Source organism: Prorops nasuta, unplaced genomic scaffold (assembly GCF_024137725.1).
Source record: "Prorops nasuta isolate Cenicafe-Biocafe unplaced genomic scaffold, Cenicafe_Pnas_1.2 PNAS00023, whole genome shotgun sequence".
NCBI classification, from domain to species: Eukaryota; Metazoa; Arthropoda; class Insecta; order Hymenoptera; family Bethylidae; genus Prorops; species Prorops nasuta.
This window is the reverse complement of record NW_027116820.1, coordinates 2,101,672-2,119,614: the sequence shown is the minus strand read 5'-3', so window position 1 is coordinate 2,119,614 and position 17,943 is coordinate 2,101,672. Positions and strand designations below refer to the sequence as shown.

Here is a 17,943-nt window from a genome sequence, read left to right as displayed (position 1 = left end):
TAGTGCCATTTGTATTTTCTTTTCATCAATATAAACTCGAAAATACACAAATTAATGCAATGGAAGCCTCTATTTTAGATATACTGCTTTCATTTTCCCAAATTTATTCACTGTATGTTCTATCCTTATAACATTTTCTGTGCCAGAGTCCTCAGATGTTCGTTTCGCTAATTTCTATACACTGTTGAAACTGGTCGGACTTCTGGTGCTACAAAATGGAGTAGAAACCATTAATTTTTGGACTGACTTTCAATTGAGAATAAACATTGCATTTTTTCATCCATACCAATGACCAGTATACTGCCTTTGGCCTAGAATACTAGCATAGGTAACAGAGGAAAACAATTAATAGTTATTAACTCAATTTTTCAGAATTTCATCCAATGAGTCTCATCCTTAAATTATGGCTGAGCAATTGATGACGATTTTCTGAATATTGGCTTATTCTTACTTTGCCAATCTTTCCATGCTTTCATCTTTGCCTGTTTCAAGTACCAGAATACAGGAGTGAAAAGCCCAGTTGTTGATTCAACTCCAATAGTCAGTATGTGATCGAACCTTCTTCCTAGGATTTTTAACTCTATTGTACCAAATGTATTTATGTCAAAGCACAAGTATTACCATTTGCTATAAGACACTTCCACAGTGACTGTAAAATACTAAATGATAACACTATGAGTAAGCCTGAAATCAAATTCATCATTTAACAATCTTAATCTTCAAAGAAAATAAATATTTGAAGCAACATGAAGCATCTCAGTTACTTACCAGTATTTGATTTTGCCCCATCTCCATTTTCTTTATTGCTTGTTGACCTAACTTCTGTAATATTTGGTTGTCTTCGCATCTTTTGTAAACATCTACTATCGTATAATTTGTTCAAATCCAAATACTGGTTAACTTGTATTTTACGTAAATGAAGATTCTTTGGAATGTTTCATATCTTTAAAATAAGCATTGCCATAATTTAATCTGAAATATTTGTTCGTATATATATGATATAACCTATCGGATAGTTACAATCAATATCAGTTTAAAGAAAACAAAAAGCAAAACATGCATTTGATTAATGATTTCAATACCTGAAAGTTTAGCATATGATTACCTTAACAATTTCTTTCAATTAATATCCTCCTGATAATGACCGATGCACATTAATGTTGAAAGTATACTTCTCATAGGCACAGAGTTGTAAATATTAATCTTATTTAATCCAGTCAGCTCTATCCTCATCAATGAATATGAAAATGTTCTGTCTTAATTTAATCTGAAAAAGAAATACCACAAAGTACCACAAAGTATGCTACATCCTGTATTGTAAAATATATTGTTATACTTATCTAATTCGCGAATCCTTCAGTTACTGTTAATTGAATTATTTGTAATTGTAGAAATTAACAGATGCAATATCGCAACACGATGAATAACCTCACTGCATTAAATAAAAATAACCTCACATTAATTTACACAGTTCACAACCATATAGTTTGATCGTTGAGTATATTATGTTGGAAGCGTTGTGAAAATGACGACATTTTTCTTAGCGACCAACTTCAGCCCGAGACATACATTCTGGCTGGAGAAGAAGAAGATTATGAAGGAAAATTTTATTTTCGATATATATATAGCTAACAGAGTATGAGATCTCTGGACTGCGTGAACCGATTTTGATGTTCTTAGGCGCAAATGAAAGCTTTTTCAAAACCATTTTAAAAAAAGCTTTACTTAAATAATTGCAATGGATTATTCACGGAGAAAAATCGGTTTGAAAATTGGGACGCATCAACTAGCTGTATAAGAGAGTAGTGCCTCGACGGCGGTATAGGCATGACTTTTTCTACTTTTATGTACTTGCCGTCGAGACACTACCGTGTCTCTTGATTAAATTAGCATAAATTTTGATTTTTTAAACATTTCTTTTATGAAATTAAATCCAGTAACTTCTACAAAACCAATCTTTTGACCTTCAATCACTTTTAAAATAAATTCATATTAGTACGGTTGACAAAACATAGAACTTTTCAAAATTAACGGAAAAAATATAATTAGCTTTTATATTAATGATTACAATTATTAACAATTAATCTCAGAACCCTTAAAACAAATTATTATTACTATTTATTAATTACTTTTTTTATTTTTCGCAGGGCCATATCGAAAGAAGATTCCATTCTTTGTAAGTAAAAACGCACATTTTACACTAAAGATATTTTAAAATATAATTTTTAAATAATATATAATTATTTTGCAGATACGGAGAGGGAATTAATTCTGCAGTTGTTGGAGCAGAGGGCAGAGGATAGGCGGATTCAACAACAGCACCATAAAGATATGGAGAACCAGCAGAAGCTGCTGCTGGACCGCCTAGGCCAACTGCAAGAGCAGTTGCGCTAGCAGCACCGCCAGCAGGAGCAGCAGCAGCAAAAGCTGCAAAACTATCAGCTGGAGCTGCAACAGCTAAGGGCGAAGATGGAGCAGTTGCAGCTCCAGCAGCAGCAACAGCAACAATCACCTCCGCCGCAGCAGCACCAGCAGCACCAGCACCAGCAGCAGCACTAGCAGCAGCAGCAACAATCACCTCCGCCGCCTCCCCCGCCGCCGCAGCGACAACCCCCGCGGAAGATGGTGACCCGGCCAGCCCGGGCTGAAAGACCCGGCTATGTTGGTAAGATATGAAGATATTAATTATTAAAAATTGTGAACTTATAAGTCTTACCGAAGAAAAATTTTGGAGGCCGGAATCAATTGTAGTGAAACATTTTTAATTACAGCGATTTGTAATAGTTGTAATATTCAAGACCATGACTAAACGATTTTAATTTTCATTAGCGGACAGAGCCATAAATTTTAATGTTACGATCGACACGTGTTACAACTGATTTCGATCTCCTCACTTTTCATTTAAATAGTTTATTATTTTTACTAAGTAAAGGTTTTGTTTCTTTTTCAGTTCGCCCATACTCTGCCGGACAATCCCGGAGGCAGTTTTTCAGCCGGGTCCCGGAAGTGAGGGAGGAAGAGCCCCGGGAACTCGCTCGGCCATATGCCGAGCGAGTATTTTATTATTATTAATATTTCTTTTTTAAATAAATATAATTAAATTGAATTAATGATGTTTCTCATTTATATTACCCCTATAACGTTTCCACATATTATCCTATATTCATAAATAATTTTGACGTACAGATTAGGTTATAATACATATTTATTTCGAGAAAGTAAACAAGAAATAAATGCATGAATTCTATTACAGAATCATCACAAAGGAATGCAGAAATTACATGGAAGAGTTACATGTTTCAACGCTACATACAGGGAGGTTCTCTAACGGCGGCATATAGGAGATTCGTGTTAGTTGACTATAGCGCTCAGGATGATGGTTTCTGAGAACGCTGATTGGTCAATATTGCGTAGTACCAACAGATAATAGGCCGTTACCAATAGTTGGATACGAAAAATGAGATTCATCGGCCATTTTGGTGTGTAGAAATGTTTACATGCTGATCGTAGCAGAAAGAGGTGTAAAATGGAAAAATGTCAAATGTAGTCGTTACTAAAGTAAAAATTGAATACTTTGAATGAAAATGAAGAATATTCGTACTTTCCATTCATTATTTTCAATTTTTACTTTAGTAACCTCACTATTTGACAATTTTCCATTTTACACCTCTTTCTGCTAAGATTAGCATGTAAACATTTCTACACACCAAAATGGCCGATGAATCTCATTTTTCGTATCCAACTATTGGTAACGGCCTATTATCTGTTGGTACTACGCAATATTGACCAATCAGCGTTCTCAGAAACCATCATCCTGAGCGCTATAGTCAACTAACACGAATATCCTATATGCCGCCGTTAGAGAACCTCCCTGTATGTAGCGTTGAAACATGTAACTCTTCCATGTAATTTCTGCATTCCTTTGTGATGATTCTGTAATAGATTTCATGCATTTATTTCTTGTTTACTTTCTCGAAATAAATATGTATTATAACCTAATCTGTACGTCAAAATTATTTATGAATATAGTATAATATGTGGAAACGTTATAGGGGTAATATAAATGAGAAACATCATTAATTCAATTTAATTATATTTATTTAAAAAAGAAATATTAATAATAATATGGCCGAGCCAGTTCCCGGGGCTCTTCCTCCCTCACTTCCGGGATCCGGCTGAAAAACTGCCTCCGGGATTGTCCGGCAGAGTATGGGCGAACTGAAAAAGAAACAAAACCTTTACTTAGTAAAAATAATAAACTATTTAAATGAAAAGTGAGGAGATCGAAATCAATTGTAACACGTGTCGATCGTAACATTAAAATTTATGGCTCTGTCCGCTAATGAAAATTAAAATCGTTTAGTCATGGTCTTGAATATTACAACTATTACAAATCGCTGTAATTAAAAATATTTCACTACAATTGATTCCGGCCTCCAAAATTTTTCTTCGTTGAGACTTATAAGTTGACATTTTTTAATAATTAATATCTTCATATCTTACCAACATAGCCGGGTCTTTCAGCCCCGGCTGGCCGGGTCACCATCTTCCGCGGGGGTTGTCGCTGCGGCGGCGGAGGTGGTGGTTGTTGCTGTTGCGGATGCTGCTGCTGCTGCGGCGGCGGGGGAGGCGGCGGAGGTGATTGTTGCTGCTGCTGCTGGTGCTGCTGGTGCTGCTGCGGCGGAGGTGATTGTTGCTGTTGCTGCTGCTGTTGCTGCTGCTGTTGCTGCTGCTGGAGCTGCAACTGCTCCATCTTCGCCCTTAGCTGTTGCAGCTCCAGCTGATAGTTTTGCAGCTTTTGCTGCTGCTGCTCCTGCTGGCGGTGCTGCTGCCGCAACTGCTCTTGCAGTTGGCCTAGGCGGTCCAGCAGCAGCTTCTGCTGGTTCTCCATATCTTTATGGTGCTGTTGTTGAATCCGCCTATACTCTGCCCTCTGCTCCAACAACTGCAGAATTAATTCCCTCTCCGTATCTGCAAAATAATTATATATTATTTAAAATTTATATTTTAAAATATCTTTAGTGTAAAATGTGCGTTTTTACTTACAAAGAATGGAGTCTTCTTCTGATATGGCCCTGCGAAAAATAAAAAAAGTAATTAATAAATAGTAATAATAATTTGTTTTAAGGGTTCTGAGATTAATTGTTAATAATTGTAATCATTAATATAAAAGCTAATTATATTTTTTCCGTTAATTTTGAAAAGTTCTATGTTTTGTCAACCGTACTAATATGAATTTATTTTAAAAGTGATTGAAGGTCAAAAGATTGGTTTTGTAGAAGTTACTGGATTTAATTTCATAAAAGAAATGTTTAAAAAATCAAAATTTATGCTAATTTAATCAAGAGACACGGTAGTGTCTCGACGGCAAGTACATAAAAGTAGAAAAAGTCATGCCTATACCGCCGTCGAGGCACTACTCTCTTATACAGCTAGTTGAGGCGTCCCAATTTTCAAACCGATTTTTCTCCGTGAATAATCCATTGCAATTATTTAAGTAAAGCTTTTTTTAAAATGGTTTTGAAAAAGCTTTCATTTGCGCCTAAGAACATCAAAATCGGTTCACGCAGTCCAGAGATCTCATACTCTGTTAGCTATATATATATCGAAAATAAAAGTTTCCTTCATAATCTTCTTCTTCTCCAGCCAGAATGTATGTCTCGGGCTGAAGTTGGTCGCTAAGAAAAATGATGTCATTTTCACAACGCTTCCAACATAATATACTCAACGATTAAACTATATGGTTGTGAACTGTCAATTCGGCGACTATATTGAACTGTGTAAATTGTAATGTGAGGTTATTTTTATTTAATGCAGTGAGGTTATTCATCGTGTTGCGATATTGCATCTGTTAATTTCTACAATTACAAATAATTCAATTAACAGTAACTGAAGGATTCGCGAATTAGATAAGTATAACAATATATTTTACAATACAGGATGTAGCATACTTTGTGGTACTTTGTGGTATTTCTTTTTCAGATTAAATTAAGACAGAACATTTTCATATTCATTGATGAGGATAGAGCTGACTGGATTAAATAAGATTAATATTTACAACTCTGTGCCTATGAGAAGTATACTTTCAACATTAATGTGCATCGGTCATTATCAGGAGGATATTAATTGAAAGAAATTGTTAAGGTAATCATATGCTAAACTTTCAGGTATTGAAATCATTAATCAAATGCATGTTTTGCTTTTTGTTTTCTTTAAACTGATATTGATTGTAACTATCCGATAGGTTATATCATATATATACGAACAAATATTTCAGATTAAATTATGGCAATGCTTATTTTAAAGATATGAAACATTCCAAAGAATCTTCATTTACGTAAAATACAAGTTAACCAGTATTTGGATTTGAACAAATTATACGATAGTAGATGTTTACAAAAGATGCGAAGACAACCAAATATTACAGAAGTTAGGTCAACAAGCAATAAAGAAAATGGAGATGGGGCAAAATCAAATACTGGTAAGTAACTGAGATGCTTCATGTTGCTTCAAATATTTATTTTCTTTGAAGATTAAGATTGTTAAATGATGAATTTGATTTCAGGCTTACTCATAGTGTTATCATTTAGTATTTTACAGTCACTGTGGAAGTGTCTTATAGCAAATGGTAATACTTGTGCTTTGACATAAATACATTTGGTACAATAGAGTTAAAAATCCTAGGAAGAAGGTTCGATCACATACTGACTATTGGAGTTGAATCAACAACTGGGCTTTTCACTCCTGTATTCTGGTACTTGAAACAGGCAAAGATGAAAGCATGGAAAGATTGGCAAAGTAAGAATAAGCCAATATTCAGAAAATCGTCATCAATTGCTCAGCCATAATTTAAGGATGAGACTCATTGGATGAAATTCTGAAAAATTGAGTTAATAACTATTAATTGTTTTCCTCTGTTACCTATGCTAGTATTCTAGGCCAAAGGCAGTATACTGGTCATTGGTATGGATGAAAAAATGCAATGTTTATTCTCAATTGAAAGTCAGTCCAAAAATTAATGGTTTCTACTCCATTTTGTAGCACCAGAAGTCCGACCAGTTTCAACAGTGTATAGAAATTAGCGAAACGAACATCTGAGGACTCTGGCACAGAAAATGTTATAAGGATAGAACATACAGTGAATAAATTTGGGAAAATGAAAGCAGTATATCTAAAATAGAGGCTTCCATTGCATTAATTTGTGTATTTTCGAGTTTATATTGATGAAAAGAAAATACAAATGGCACTATTTTGCTTGAAAAAGAGCACTGATTCATAGTTGATATTGGGAGTAACAGTTAAGAAAAAGAGATGAATTTCTAAGCAAATCCTTAAAAGTGAAGGGCTTGTAGATGATTTTGGGTATACAATTTTGGAATTAAAAATCACATACTTGGTGAAAATTATAACAAAATCATGTAGATCGGTAAATATGAAAAGAATTCATGATTGCAATATTTAACATGTGATGGGGCATACGGTGAATAAATTTAGGAAGCTGAAAACTATATATCTAAAGAAGAGAGGCATCCATTGCAGGAGTTGGTGTATTTCCTAGTGTATATTAATGAAAGGAAAATATAAATGGCATTAATGTGATGGAGAAAGTGCCATAATGCAAAGTTGATATTGAGAGTGACAGCTAAGAAAAAGGTGGAAAAATGAGTCAATTCATAAGAAAATCCTTGAGAGGGAAAAACTTGCAGGTGATTTTGGGCATACAACTTTGGAATTAGAAATCACATAGTTGATGAAAATTATAATAAAATCATGTTGATGTGTAAATATAAAAGTAATTCAGGATTTCAATATTTCACATGTAATAGAGCATACGATGTGTAACTTCAGGAAACTGAAAGCAGTATACCTAAAAATCATAGGCTTCCATTACATTAACTGGTACATATTTTACAGTTTATATTAATGAAAAGAATATATAAATGTCACTAGTTTATCAGGGAAAGAGTTATAATGCAAAGGTGATAGTGAGAGCAACAACTAAGAAAAAGGTGGATTTAAAGGTAAATTTAGAAATAAATTTTTGAAAGCGAGAGGCTTTAAGGTGATTTTGGTTATAAGATGTTGAAAATATAATCCAAACAGTCATTGAATCCTATGTTAAATGCATCTAAAAGTGTAATTATGATAAGAACTCATCATTGTAGTATTTTGTATTTTACTTATTAGATTAATAAATTAATATCTCGAATTGAAGCGTTACATTATGGAACGATCACAACATTGGAAAATGTTTTATAAGATTGAATTAGTTAAAACAATTTATTAGTTTTAATTCCTATATTCTTACAAAACGTTATAAGATCCCACAAAAAACAAGCTTCGCTTGTAAAAAATGGACGGCAAGTACATAAGCCGTATCTAGCATGATTAATATATAATAATATAAAATATTTTAATTAAAAAAAATAGTGAAATCCAAATGTTAGGCAAGTATAAATTTTTACCATGGCGAAAATTGAAATTTGGAAAAAAGTAAATAGCAATACAAGAATTACTTGCCGGGCCCGTAATATCCATGTGTAAGTCGTTATCTTGCTATATAAGCGTTGCTTCTCGTAAGTTATAAATGTGGCTATTTAATACGACTGCACACAACTGGCCCGGCAAGTAATTTTTGTATTGCTATTTACTTTTTTCCAAATTTCAATTTTCGCCATGGTAAAAATTTATACTTGCCTAACATTTGGATTTCACAATTTTTTTTAATTAAAATATTTTATATTATTATATATTAATCATGCTAGATACGACTTATGTACTTGCCGTCCATTTTTTACAAGCGAAGCTTGTTTTTTGTGGGATCACCGATACTCGATGAGCCTATCAGTCCAACTGCTGCAGCAGGACAGAATACATTGAGCGAAGGTAACGTTGGAGCATCATTAACAAGAAGAAATATCACCTTTCTACAATCACTGAGTTTCAACATTAGAAATAAAAATTGATCCATTAGATGTAACCGCTCAACCGGTGTTCGACAATCGCATCACTAAAATGGAAATGCATGCATACAATCCTTATGCAAATGCCTCATTGGGAAATACTGATGAAATTCGAATTCCTATACAACAGCTAGATTTAATTCTTCTACCCTGTGAAAGTTATCTCTACATTGAGGGAAAGATAAACGTTGGAACCCGTGCTCCGGATGCAGCAACCCAAGATGTCGTAGGACTTGACTGTAATTCCATGGCATTCTTGTTTGATGAAATTCATTATGAATTGAATGGTATTGAGATTGATCGCTGCAAGATGTGGGTATAACTAGCTCCATGAAGAATCTCATCTCCTTAACTGCTGAGGAAAGTGCAAGTCTACGTCATTCAGGATGGTTTCTAACAGATCACAAGTCTACGAATCATTTCAACTTTTGTGTACAATTGCAAATGCTGTTGGCTTTTGTGAAGATTACAGAAGAGTTATAATAAATGCACGACATGAACTCGTTCTTATTCGAGCACGTGATGATATAAATTCACTACATTCTTCGAGAAAAATCATCAACTCCAAAATTGATTTGCAAAAAGTGCAGTGGAGGATTCCTCATGTATCAAGGAATGATTATATAAATCTTAAATTTCTACGTTTGATTGAGCAAAACAAAAGTCTAACCATGGCTTTTCGTTCCTGGGAACTCTACGAATATCCACTTCTACCTGAAACACAGAGGCATACATGGGCCGTAAAAGCTGCAACACAATTGGAGAAATCTCGATATGTTATACTAGCATTTAGAAAAAATAAGAAGAGTACGCAGCATATGGAGGTGCTTAGATTCAATGACAGTTCTGTTCGTGATGTTAAAGTCTATCTGAATTCAGAATTTTATCCATATGACCGAATTGATAGTGATAGCGAAAAAAACCGTTATTCTGTACTATATGATATGTATGTTAAATTTATCCATTCATATTATGCAGGAGAAAAACAGTCAAAACCAATGCTTAATTACAAAAACTTTGTGGAATACGGTCCTCTCTTCGTCATCGATTGTTCGCATCAAAATGAATCTATAAAGTCAGGCACTGTTGACGTTAAAATTGAGATTGATTGTACTAGAAATATTCCAAGTAATACTACTGCGTTTTGTTTAATTATACATGATAAAATCGTTGAATATAACCCGCTTACTAGTATTGTTAGAAATGTAAGTTAATAGACTAGATTTATATGTATCTTACTAATGTAGTGAGGGATAAAGAAAAAATAAATAAATAAGATATAATAAACATTTATTGATGTCATTCCTTAAAAACATCCCTTACAAACATTTCCAAAATTTATCTTATGATTATTATTGGGTAACTTTAAATTCTAAATTATTGTTTCGTCCTCCAACATATAAGATTTTTAATGTATTCGCTGATGCAGCATTTTGAAGTTCTTTGATTAGTTCAGGCGACTCCTGTAATTTCATCATCCTTGAGGGTAGGAAAAACCATTCGTCTGTAGCCAGCTTCGCTATTAATTTCTCTCCATATTTGGTCTTAATTTTCACTAATTCAGTGATTTGATACTCCTTATTATCCTCAAAAGTATTCAGCTTTACGAAAGTCTTAGGTTCGTAAGTTACACTTGCAAGTGCATTGATCTTGGTTAAATCCATTTTTCTGTGAAAAAACATAGAAATTGAGAAAAGAAAAACATAGAAATAGAATAGCAAGAAAAGAGAATAATAATAAAAGAATAATTCCTACCATCCATAAGAGAGTCTGTGGTACAGCAAGGAAAATATTCGGAATATAGCTTTGCACTGGATCTTTCAACTCCTTGAAGCTTCTAATGAAAACTGACTGACTGAAATTTCCCGATTGCTAACAACAAGGGTTTTAAAAATGGTGGAAGGGATGAGATGCATTCAGGGAAAGGGATGAGATGCATTCTTATTGGAAGTTAATATTTGGGTGGTTGGGTATTCTTGCCCGCCTACGAAATTTGCGTCAAACAAGTCGTAACACGTTACAAGCGGTTTCTCCTGAATTCTTTTAATTGCATCATCATGTTGTAGACTTTTCTAAAGTGAACTAGGGAAAATTTGCGTTAAACAAGTCATGACACGTTACCAGTGGGTTCTCCAGAATTATTTTAATTGCATAAACGTGTTGCAGACTTTTCTTAAGTGAAAAGTGAAACGGGAAAATTTACGAGCACATTCCTCTCGATAGCTAGACATATAAAAAAATGAGAGAATATGAAAAAATGGGGGTCTAAAGGGGTCATAAATCAAGTAACATTAGTCTAGACGTTTGTTTTGAACAAATCATGGACGATCTCAGACGTCCGGTGCTCGAGCATATCCGTTCTAGATGATATCTGCACACTCTACCATCAGTTCTCCAATCGCTAGAATGGTGCCAATACAGTTTCTTAAAGTCTAGGTAAAAGTTATGTTTTTTTTGCTTTACCTCCCCCTCAAAAAAAATGAAGTGCACTGACAACTCTTACCCTTTCTAATACCTATCCTGCTTGTTAGATGGATCGTATGATATGCTTACCTGAAAAGCTAAAAATGGCTAAAATATAAGTCAGGGAAGGCTATAAAAATTCTCAAAACTGTTTTTTATTCAATAACTAAAGTTTTACTATCAGTTACTCATCCAGTCTCCATGTCTCATCCTCCTCCTCCACCTTTTTCATCCACATCCTCCTCTTGAAGGCTAGCTTCTATATAGCCGTATCCCGTGGTACCGCGAATGTATAATTTTAGTTAAACATCTTTTTTAAATTGAACTAGTTCACCCGTGTGTGTAATTACGTAATATTAAAATACAATTAGCGCGAAAGAAGATTAAGGAAGGCAGTCACCTAGCGGTGACTACTGGAACTAGCAATTAACTCATCCTAGTTTATCTGTGTAGCAGAGTCGGAAATAGTTAGGCTACGTAAGGTAACTAGCCAGCGACTTCGAAGGGTGAAAAAACCTTCCCTCAACTAGGGCCCCGTAGGATAACTTAGGTCCCCGTAGAATAACTAACCAACGGTACCATAGGGTGAAAAATACCCCCTCCCTAACCAAATTCGGTCCCACTATAAGACCTTCCAACTGTGACATAGGGTGAACAATTCCCCTACCTAACCAAACTCGATCCCACTATAAGACCCTTTCCTTCCTCATCCCCACCACTACCATACTAAGAGTCTTATCCACACCCATCCCCCTTCAACACCACAAAACAGCTTCCCCCACTCCCTGTCATCGGAACCGCATTGCTACTCTACTGGAAGGGGTAATTTTTTTATATTTTCTTTTCTTACTTGCGATGAATTTTCATTGTGATTGACCTATAGGTTGTAACGTCTCGTTTCGCGGCTCGGCCTCGAATAGTGTTCTCACTCCAGGGATTACCTAAAAAGAATATTTACAAAACTCTATTCGGCCTTGGCTTGCCAGGGGAGGGCAGGGACCAGAAACGGACGACAAGACACACGGAGGTTTTATGGCCAGGAAATATTAAATAAAGTCTCGTTACAATTTTTAATATATAAAAATCACAATTTTATTTCCGCGAACAAAAATGAAGCTATATATAAATTCTAGTTTGCATTTTCTGAATTTAATTAATTTTGTTCTTCCGAGGATATTATTTCTGGGCACCAGTTCGCTGGAAATTCTCTGATTATACCTCCGCGGTTGGCCGGCTGGAGACTCGTCTCATGCGTGGACCAAGATGCTTTGTAAATTTTACTTAAAATAACGGGGAAACGGCTAGAGCTAGGTGATTCGAACGGGCTCGCGTCGGGAAAACTTCGAGAAGGCTCTGGATCGCCTTTCTCCGACGAGAGACTACACCCCGTCCTACAACGTATTCCTAGAATACAGGGGGTCCCCCCACGCGATTCGCGACCCGTTAAACATTAATCTATTGCTCCTAAAGCCGTTCCCGAAGAAGTAATAAACGCAATAATTATTTAATCATAAACAAGAAACCGTCTCGTATTACGCCGGACGAAAATCGAGATAAGACAACGGATTAGGTAGTAAGGAGCTTGGCTTCTTCTCAAGAGAAAACCAAGTTTACCTGGGAGCAAAAGCTACTTGCGAATGACAATGGGGGGATGCTGCTGCATGCATCCATGCAAGAAGTCCACTACTAGGTTGTCCCCCCACTGCATTCTAGCTATACTTCCTCTTTACTACCAAGTTGTATTCACTCACCAATTCATAAAAATAGGAAATTGACTACAGGGCAATACCCTTACCGTATATGCCACGGGAAACAAATTAACACATTAGGACAATCAAAATAAAGACTGCACACACGTCTTAACCAGACGGTACCCAAATATGGTGTGTCTCAGGCGACCACAGCACGCAAGATGATCAGATCGGCGCATGCGCGAATAGATCAGCTTTTGACCCGCGATTTAGCGTAATACGAGCAATTATCGCGAGTCAGGCAGGTGGCGCCTCACCCTCCCCTTTACCGTAACTAGTGTGTAACAAACAATATTCGAATTTTTCTGTGACGAATACAATGCCTCGTCACAAGGTTTATCACAGCGGGTTACTTTCCATCTATAAAGTTAATAGACACAATTTCACACAAAATGTTATCTGGTGCTTTCCATCAATGAATTTATACGACTATTTTTTACACAAGTAGACACAAATGAAAAGCAGAGTTGATTTGGGTTTAACACTGTAACGAGGTTCTCTCGTTACGTATCAAGATACCGGATTTAATAAAGAAATTAAAGAGAAGCTAACGATTAGTAGTGGTTATTTCAAACCCTACATTACCGACTCGGTGCATAGGTTTTCGAGTGGACAGGAAGTACCGTCTAGGAACTTCCCTGTGGACCGTCAGAAGACCGGATGAAAAGACCGGCGCTCCACTTAAAAGTCCAAGCCGACCAAGCGAGCAAGGCAGGGCTGTGCCAAGTAACTTGGCGGCTTGAGACGAGGAGAAGTGGGCACAGGGACTCCTGCGAAAAGGCGAATTCTCTAGTCCCCTGAGGAGGGGGAAATAAGAGAGTGAGTCGGGCCTGGGACGTCGCGCAAGGCGGACGTACACCACACCGGCTCACCGATGAGTGTGTCCGAGTGCGTGAGGTGAGCTTGCTCCCTACGCAACGAACACATTGTATGCTATCGATGCATAAGGGACCTGTGCAGGTATGGTAGGTTTCTGCTGCATGCCGGGTGCCGCCGCTAAGTCCATGGCAACGCGCATGGCACCGCGGACTTGGGCATTGCGGGGATGCACCACCCTGACAGTCCCCTATGAGAAAAGATCTCGATAATGTTCTCGTCTCCTCACCTCCCCTCACATGTGTGAGTGGGTGGGTGGGAGAGTGTGTCTATTGTCGCGAGGCTCGGGCTACCTGTAAGGGACCCTCCCCTCTCTCCACGACCTAGCACACTGAGCAAACCAGGCTTCCGTACCGTCCTCTATGCACCACCAATCAGCCCATTGGAAAATGCATACGATTGGAATGGCGGGGTAAGACCCCTATGTTAACGCTGGGTTGTTGGTCACCCACACGACCAACTGGCGCCCTGAAAGTACCGAATGTAAGGACGGCCGAAGGTAATAGGAAGATAACTATCACGATCAGCCCATCGTGGTAGAAGAATCTATTACAACACAAATTCTAGTTATGCAGCGTTATAAAGTTGGTAAGAAAATAAAAAAAATTGTTTTTGCGGCAGTATGTACAGTTATTCAAATCTTGAAATTTGTTATATGTACAATGACCGCCACTAATGGCCTGCAAGATTTTTTTGATGCGTTTAGGAACCATACTTCTCCATGGATTTTTCCCCGCCTGGACTGAGTGACTGGAAAGAGTATAGGATGTGTATGATAGGCTATCCTTGTTTAAATGCCTTAAAGAGAAAGAGAGAGCCTTATACCGCATTCAACCTGGTTTCTCCAGGCCTTCGTTTCTTATTTTCCTATCTCGGACGTCGCCATTGCTCTTCTCTCTCTAACTCATAGATTTCTAACTGCGTCTTTGTCTAAAATAATTCTACGCCACTGGGTGACTTTTTGGTGAGTCTATACCACTGGACCTATCTGTGAGTCTTGTGAGAGTGTGAAAAGTGAAGAAATGTCAGTTTGGCAGCGCGGATTTTTAATCAAACGAGTGTTAGTATAAATTGTTAAAGAGTTTTAATTTGTTGGAAAATGTTAACCAGTTATAGTGAAGTTATAAAATTTTTAATGACTTTTCTGGATTATCGAAAAAAATAGGTATACAAATTTTTTATACTTCTAAAAACTTACATTAAGTATTAAGGATATATATTAAGTTAATTCTTGTCAAAATTAACTTAATATATAAATGTATGAAACAAATAGATTCATGAATTTAAATAAGAAATATATAATAAAAAATATTATTATAATTTTTTAAATAATATGCAGATCCTAGTGTATTTATTATCATGTATAGTTAATTGGTTAAATTACTGCTAATTATAATGTCTCTTTTTCCTAGGCGTAAAGGTTCTATGGAAGGTCCTACCAGGAGTAAAGTGCATACGTCATAATGATTTCAACCAGAGGAATTAAGCAACGCTAAGGAATGGAACACAGTTTCAGATCACGCAGCATGCTCTCCACATCTATAATAAGCCAACCTGTTTTCTTAGATAAGTAATATTACTGATAACCATATATAAAATGTAATTCAAACATGATCCTTTGTGGTTTCCCTTATGTTTCGCAGGTCAAATGTTCTAATAAGGCTGATGAGCTGCATCCAATTGGTGAATAAAAATGAGGCCAGGCTATGTGTCAATTCTGCTGGTTCAAATTGGAAATCTCCATGCAGAAGCCAAATGGAAATATTAAAAAAAGATTTGTTATTCAGGTAATATTTAAGAATGATCTAAATGCATCAATATGGCTATTACTGGTAGTCATTTTTCAAACTTGTTCATATCTAAACTAATTTTCTTTGCTGGTTTAGGTCCAGTAAATATTAATAGATTTGGCTGTCAGTATTTGATCTCAATAACTGTCCTGCATTACAAATGGAGACTAGTAAAGCTGATGAACTGCAACCAAGTGGCGAATAAAAATGAGGCCAGGCTATTTGTAATGCTGCTGCTTCGAATCTGGAATCTCCATGCAGAAACGAAATTGGAAAGATTAAGAAAAGATTTGTTATTCAGGTATTATTTAAAAATGATCTAAATGCATCAATATGGCTATTACTGGTAGTCATTTTTCAAACTTGTTTATATCTAAACTTATTTTCTTTGCTGTTTTAGGTCCAGTAAATATTAATAGATTTGGCTATCAGTATTTGCTTTGAATAACTGTCCTAGATTATAAACGGAGATGAAAGAAAATTTTATATATAGAAAGTAGGGTACAGGATAATGAATTAATCTTTCAAAAATTTTTCTTTTCTTTATTTAGATTACGTTTATATATTATATTGTGAATTATAAAAGATTTATTCCAATGGATTCAAGAGCAATATACCTTTTTCTGACGATTTTAATTAGCTTCTTACTTTTTCTCCTTTTTATGTTTAAACGTCGTCATTTGTCATGAATCCCACAGATAAATCTATATTTTTACTTTCCTATGGGTAATTCTACTTTGCATATGTATTTGCATCCATGCTCAAAATAATTATAATCATAGTAAATGAATGTATTTATTGTGTTCGGGAAGTAAAGCTTTGTAGATTATGGTAAAATGTATTAGTTTATTGAAATATTATTAATTGATAAATGAAATTATTGCTATTTTATAAGGTATTAACTATATGTAATTTTAATAAAATAAAATGCCTTGTATAAAGATTATTTCAATTTTATTTATTATAAATAATCGTTGTTTATTAGTGTATATTAATAAATTGTTTTTACAAATAATATTAATTAAAAGAGACTATCCATTCAGGGAATATCAATCATTTATTTCAAATTGAAAAGTGTAAGATAAAGAGGATAAGTTTTCTTAAATTTGTAAATGAAATTAGCCATATTGATGCATTTAGATCATTTTTAAATAATACCTGAATAACAAATCTTTTCTTAATCTTTCCAATTTCGTTTCTGCATGGAGATTCCAGATTCGAAGCAGCAGCATTACAAACAGCCTGGCCTCATTTTTATTCACCACTTGGTTGCAGTTCATTAGCTTTACTAGTCTCCATTTGTAATGCAGGACAGTTATTGAGACCAAATACTGACAGCCAAATCTATTAATATTTACTGGACCTAAAACAGCAAAGAAAATAAGTTTAGATATAAACAAGTTTGAGAAATGACTACCAGTAATAGCCATATTGATGCATTTAGATCATTGTTAAATAATACCTGAATAACAAATCATTTCTTAATCTTTCTAATTTCGTTTCTGCATGGAGATTCCAGATTCGAAGCAGCAGCATTACAAATAGCCTGGCCTCATTTTTATTCGCCACTTGGTTGCAGTTCATCAGCTTTACTAGTCTCCATTTGTAATGCAGGACAGTTATTGAGATCAAATACTGACAAACCAAATCTATTAATATTTACTGGACCTAAACCAGCAAAGAAAATTAGTTTAGATATAAACAAGTTTGAAAAATGACTACCAGTAATAGCCATATTGATGCGTTTAGATCATTCTTAAATATTACCTGAATAACAAATCTTTTTTTAATATTTCCATTTGGCTTCTGCATGGAGATTTCCAATTTGAACCAGCAGAATTGACACATAGCCTGGCCTCATTTTTATTCACCAATTGGATGCAGCTCATCAGCCTTATTAGAACATTTGACCTGCGAAACATAAGGGAAACCACAAAGGATCATGTTTGAATACATTTTATATATGGTTATCAGTAATATTACTTATCTAAGAAAACAGGTTGGCATATTATAGATGTGGAGAGCATGCTGCGTGATCTGAAACTGTGTTCCATTCCTTAGCGTTGCTTAATTCCTCTGGTTGAAATCATTATGACGTAT

The 17,943-nt window shown here is 35.4% G+C and overlaps 1 protein-coding gene across 1 annotated transcript; it reads right to left on the bottom strand.

Annotated features, from left to right (window-relative positions):
* Nucleotides 1–2,200: 2,200 nt before the first annotated feature.
* LOC136781566 (mediator of RNA polymerase II transcription subunit 15-like) lies at nucleotides 2,201–16,523 on the bottom strand. The gene is made up of 5 exons (XM_066740457.1): nucleotides 16,492–16,523; nucleotides 5,047–5,075; nucleotides 4,504–4,971; nucleotides 3,837–3,933; nucleotides 2,201–2,657 (listed from the first exon to the last, which is right to left on the bottom strand). Exons 1-5 carry the CDS (start codon nucleotides 16,521–16,523, stop codon nucleotides 2,201–2,203), a joined length of 1,083 nt encoding a protein of 360 aa, XP_066596554.1.
* Nucleotides 16,524–17,943: the final 1,420 nt, after the last annotated feature.

Excerpts from the sequence above, each read along its gene's own strand:
- LOC136781566 (XM_066740457.1), bottom strand. The coding sequence starts at position 16,523 with ATGACGACGTTTAAACATAAAAAGGAGAAAAA. Across the intron at positions 5,076-16,491 it reads AAACATAAAAAGGAGAAAAA|GGCCATATCAGAAGAAGACT; the intron begins GTAAGAAGCTAA and ends TATTTTTCGCAG. Across the intron at positions 2,658-3,836 it reads GCGGCATATAGGATATTCGT|CCGGGTCTTTCAGCCCGGGC; the intron begins GTTAGTTGACTA and ends TTACCAACATAG.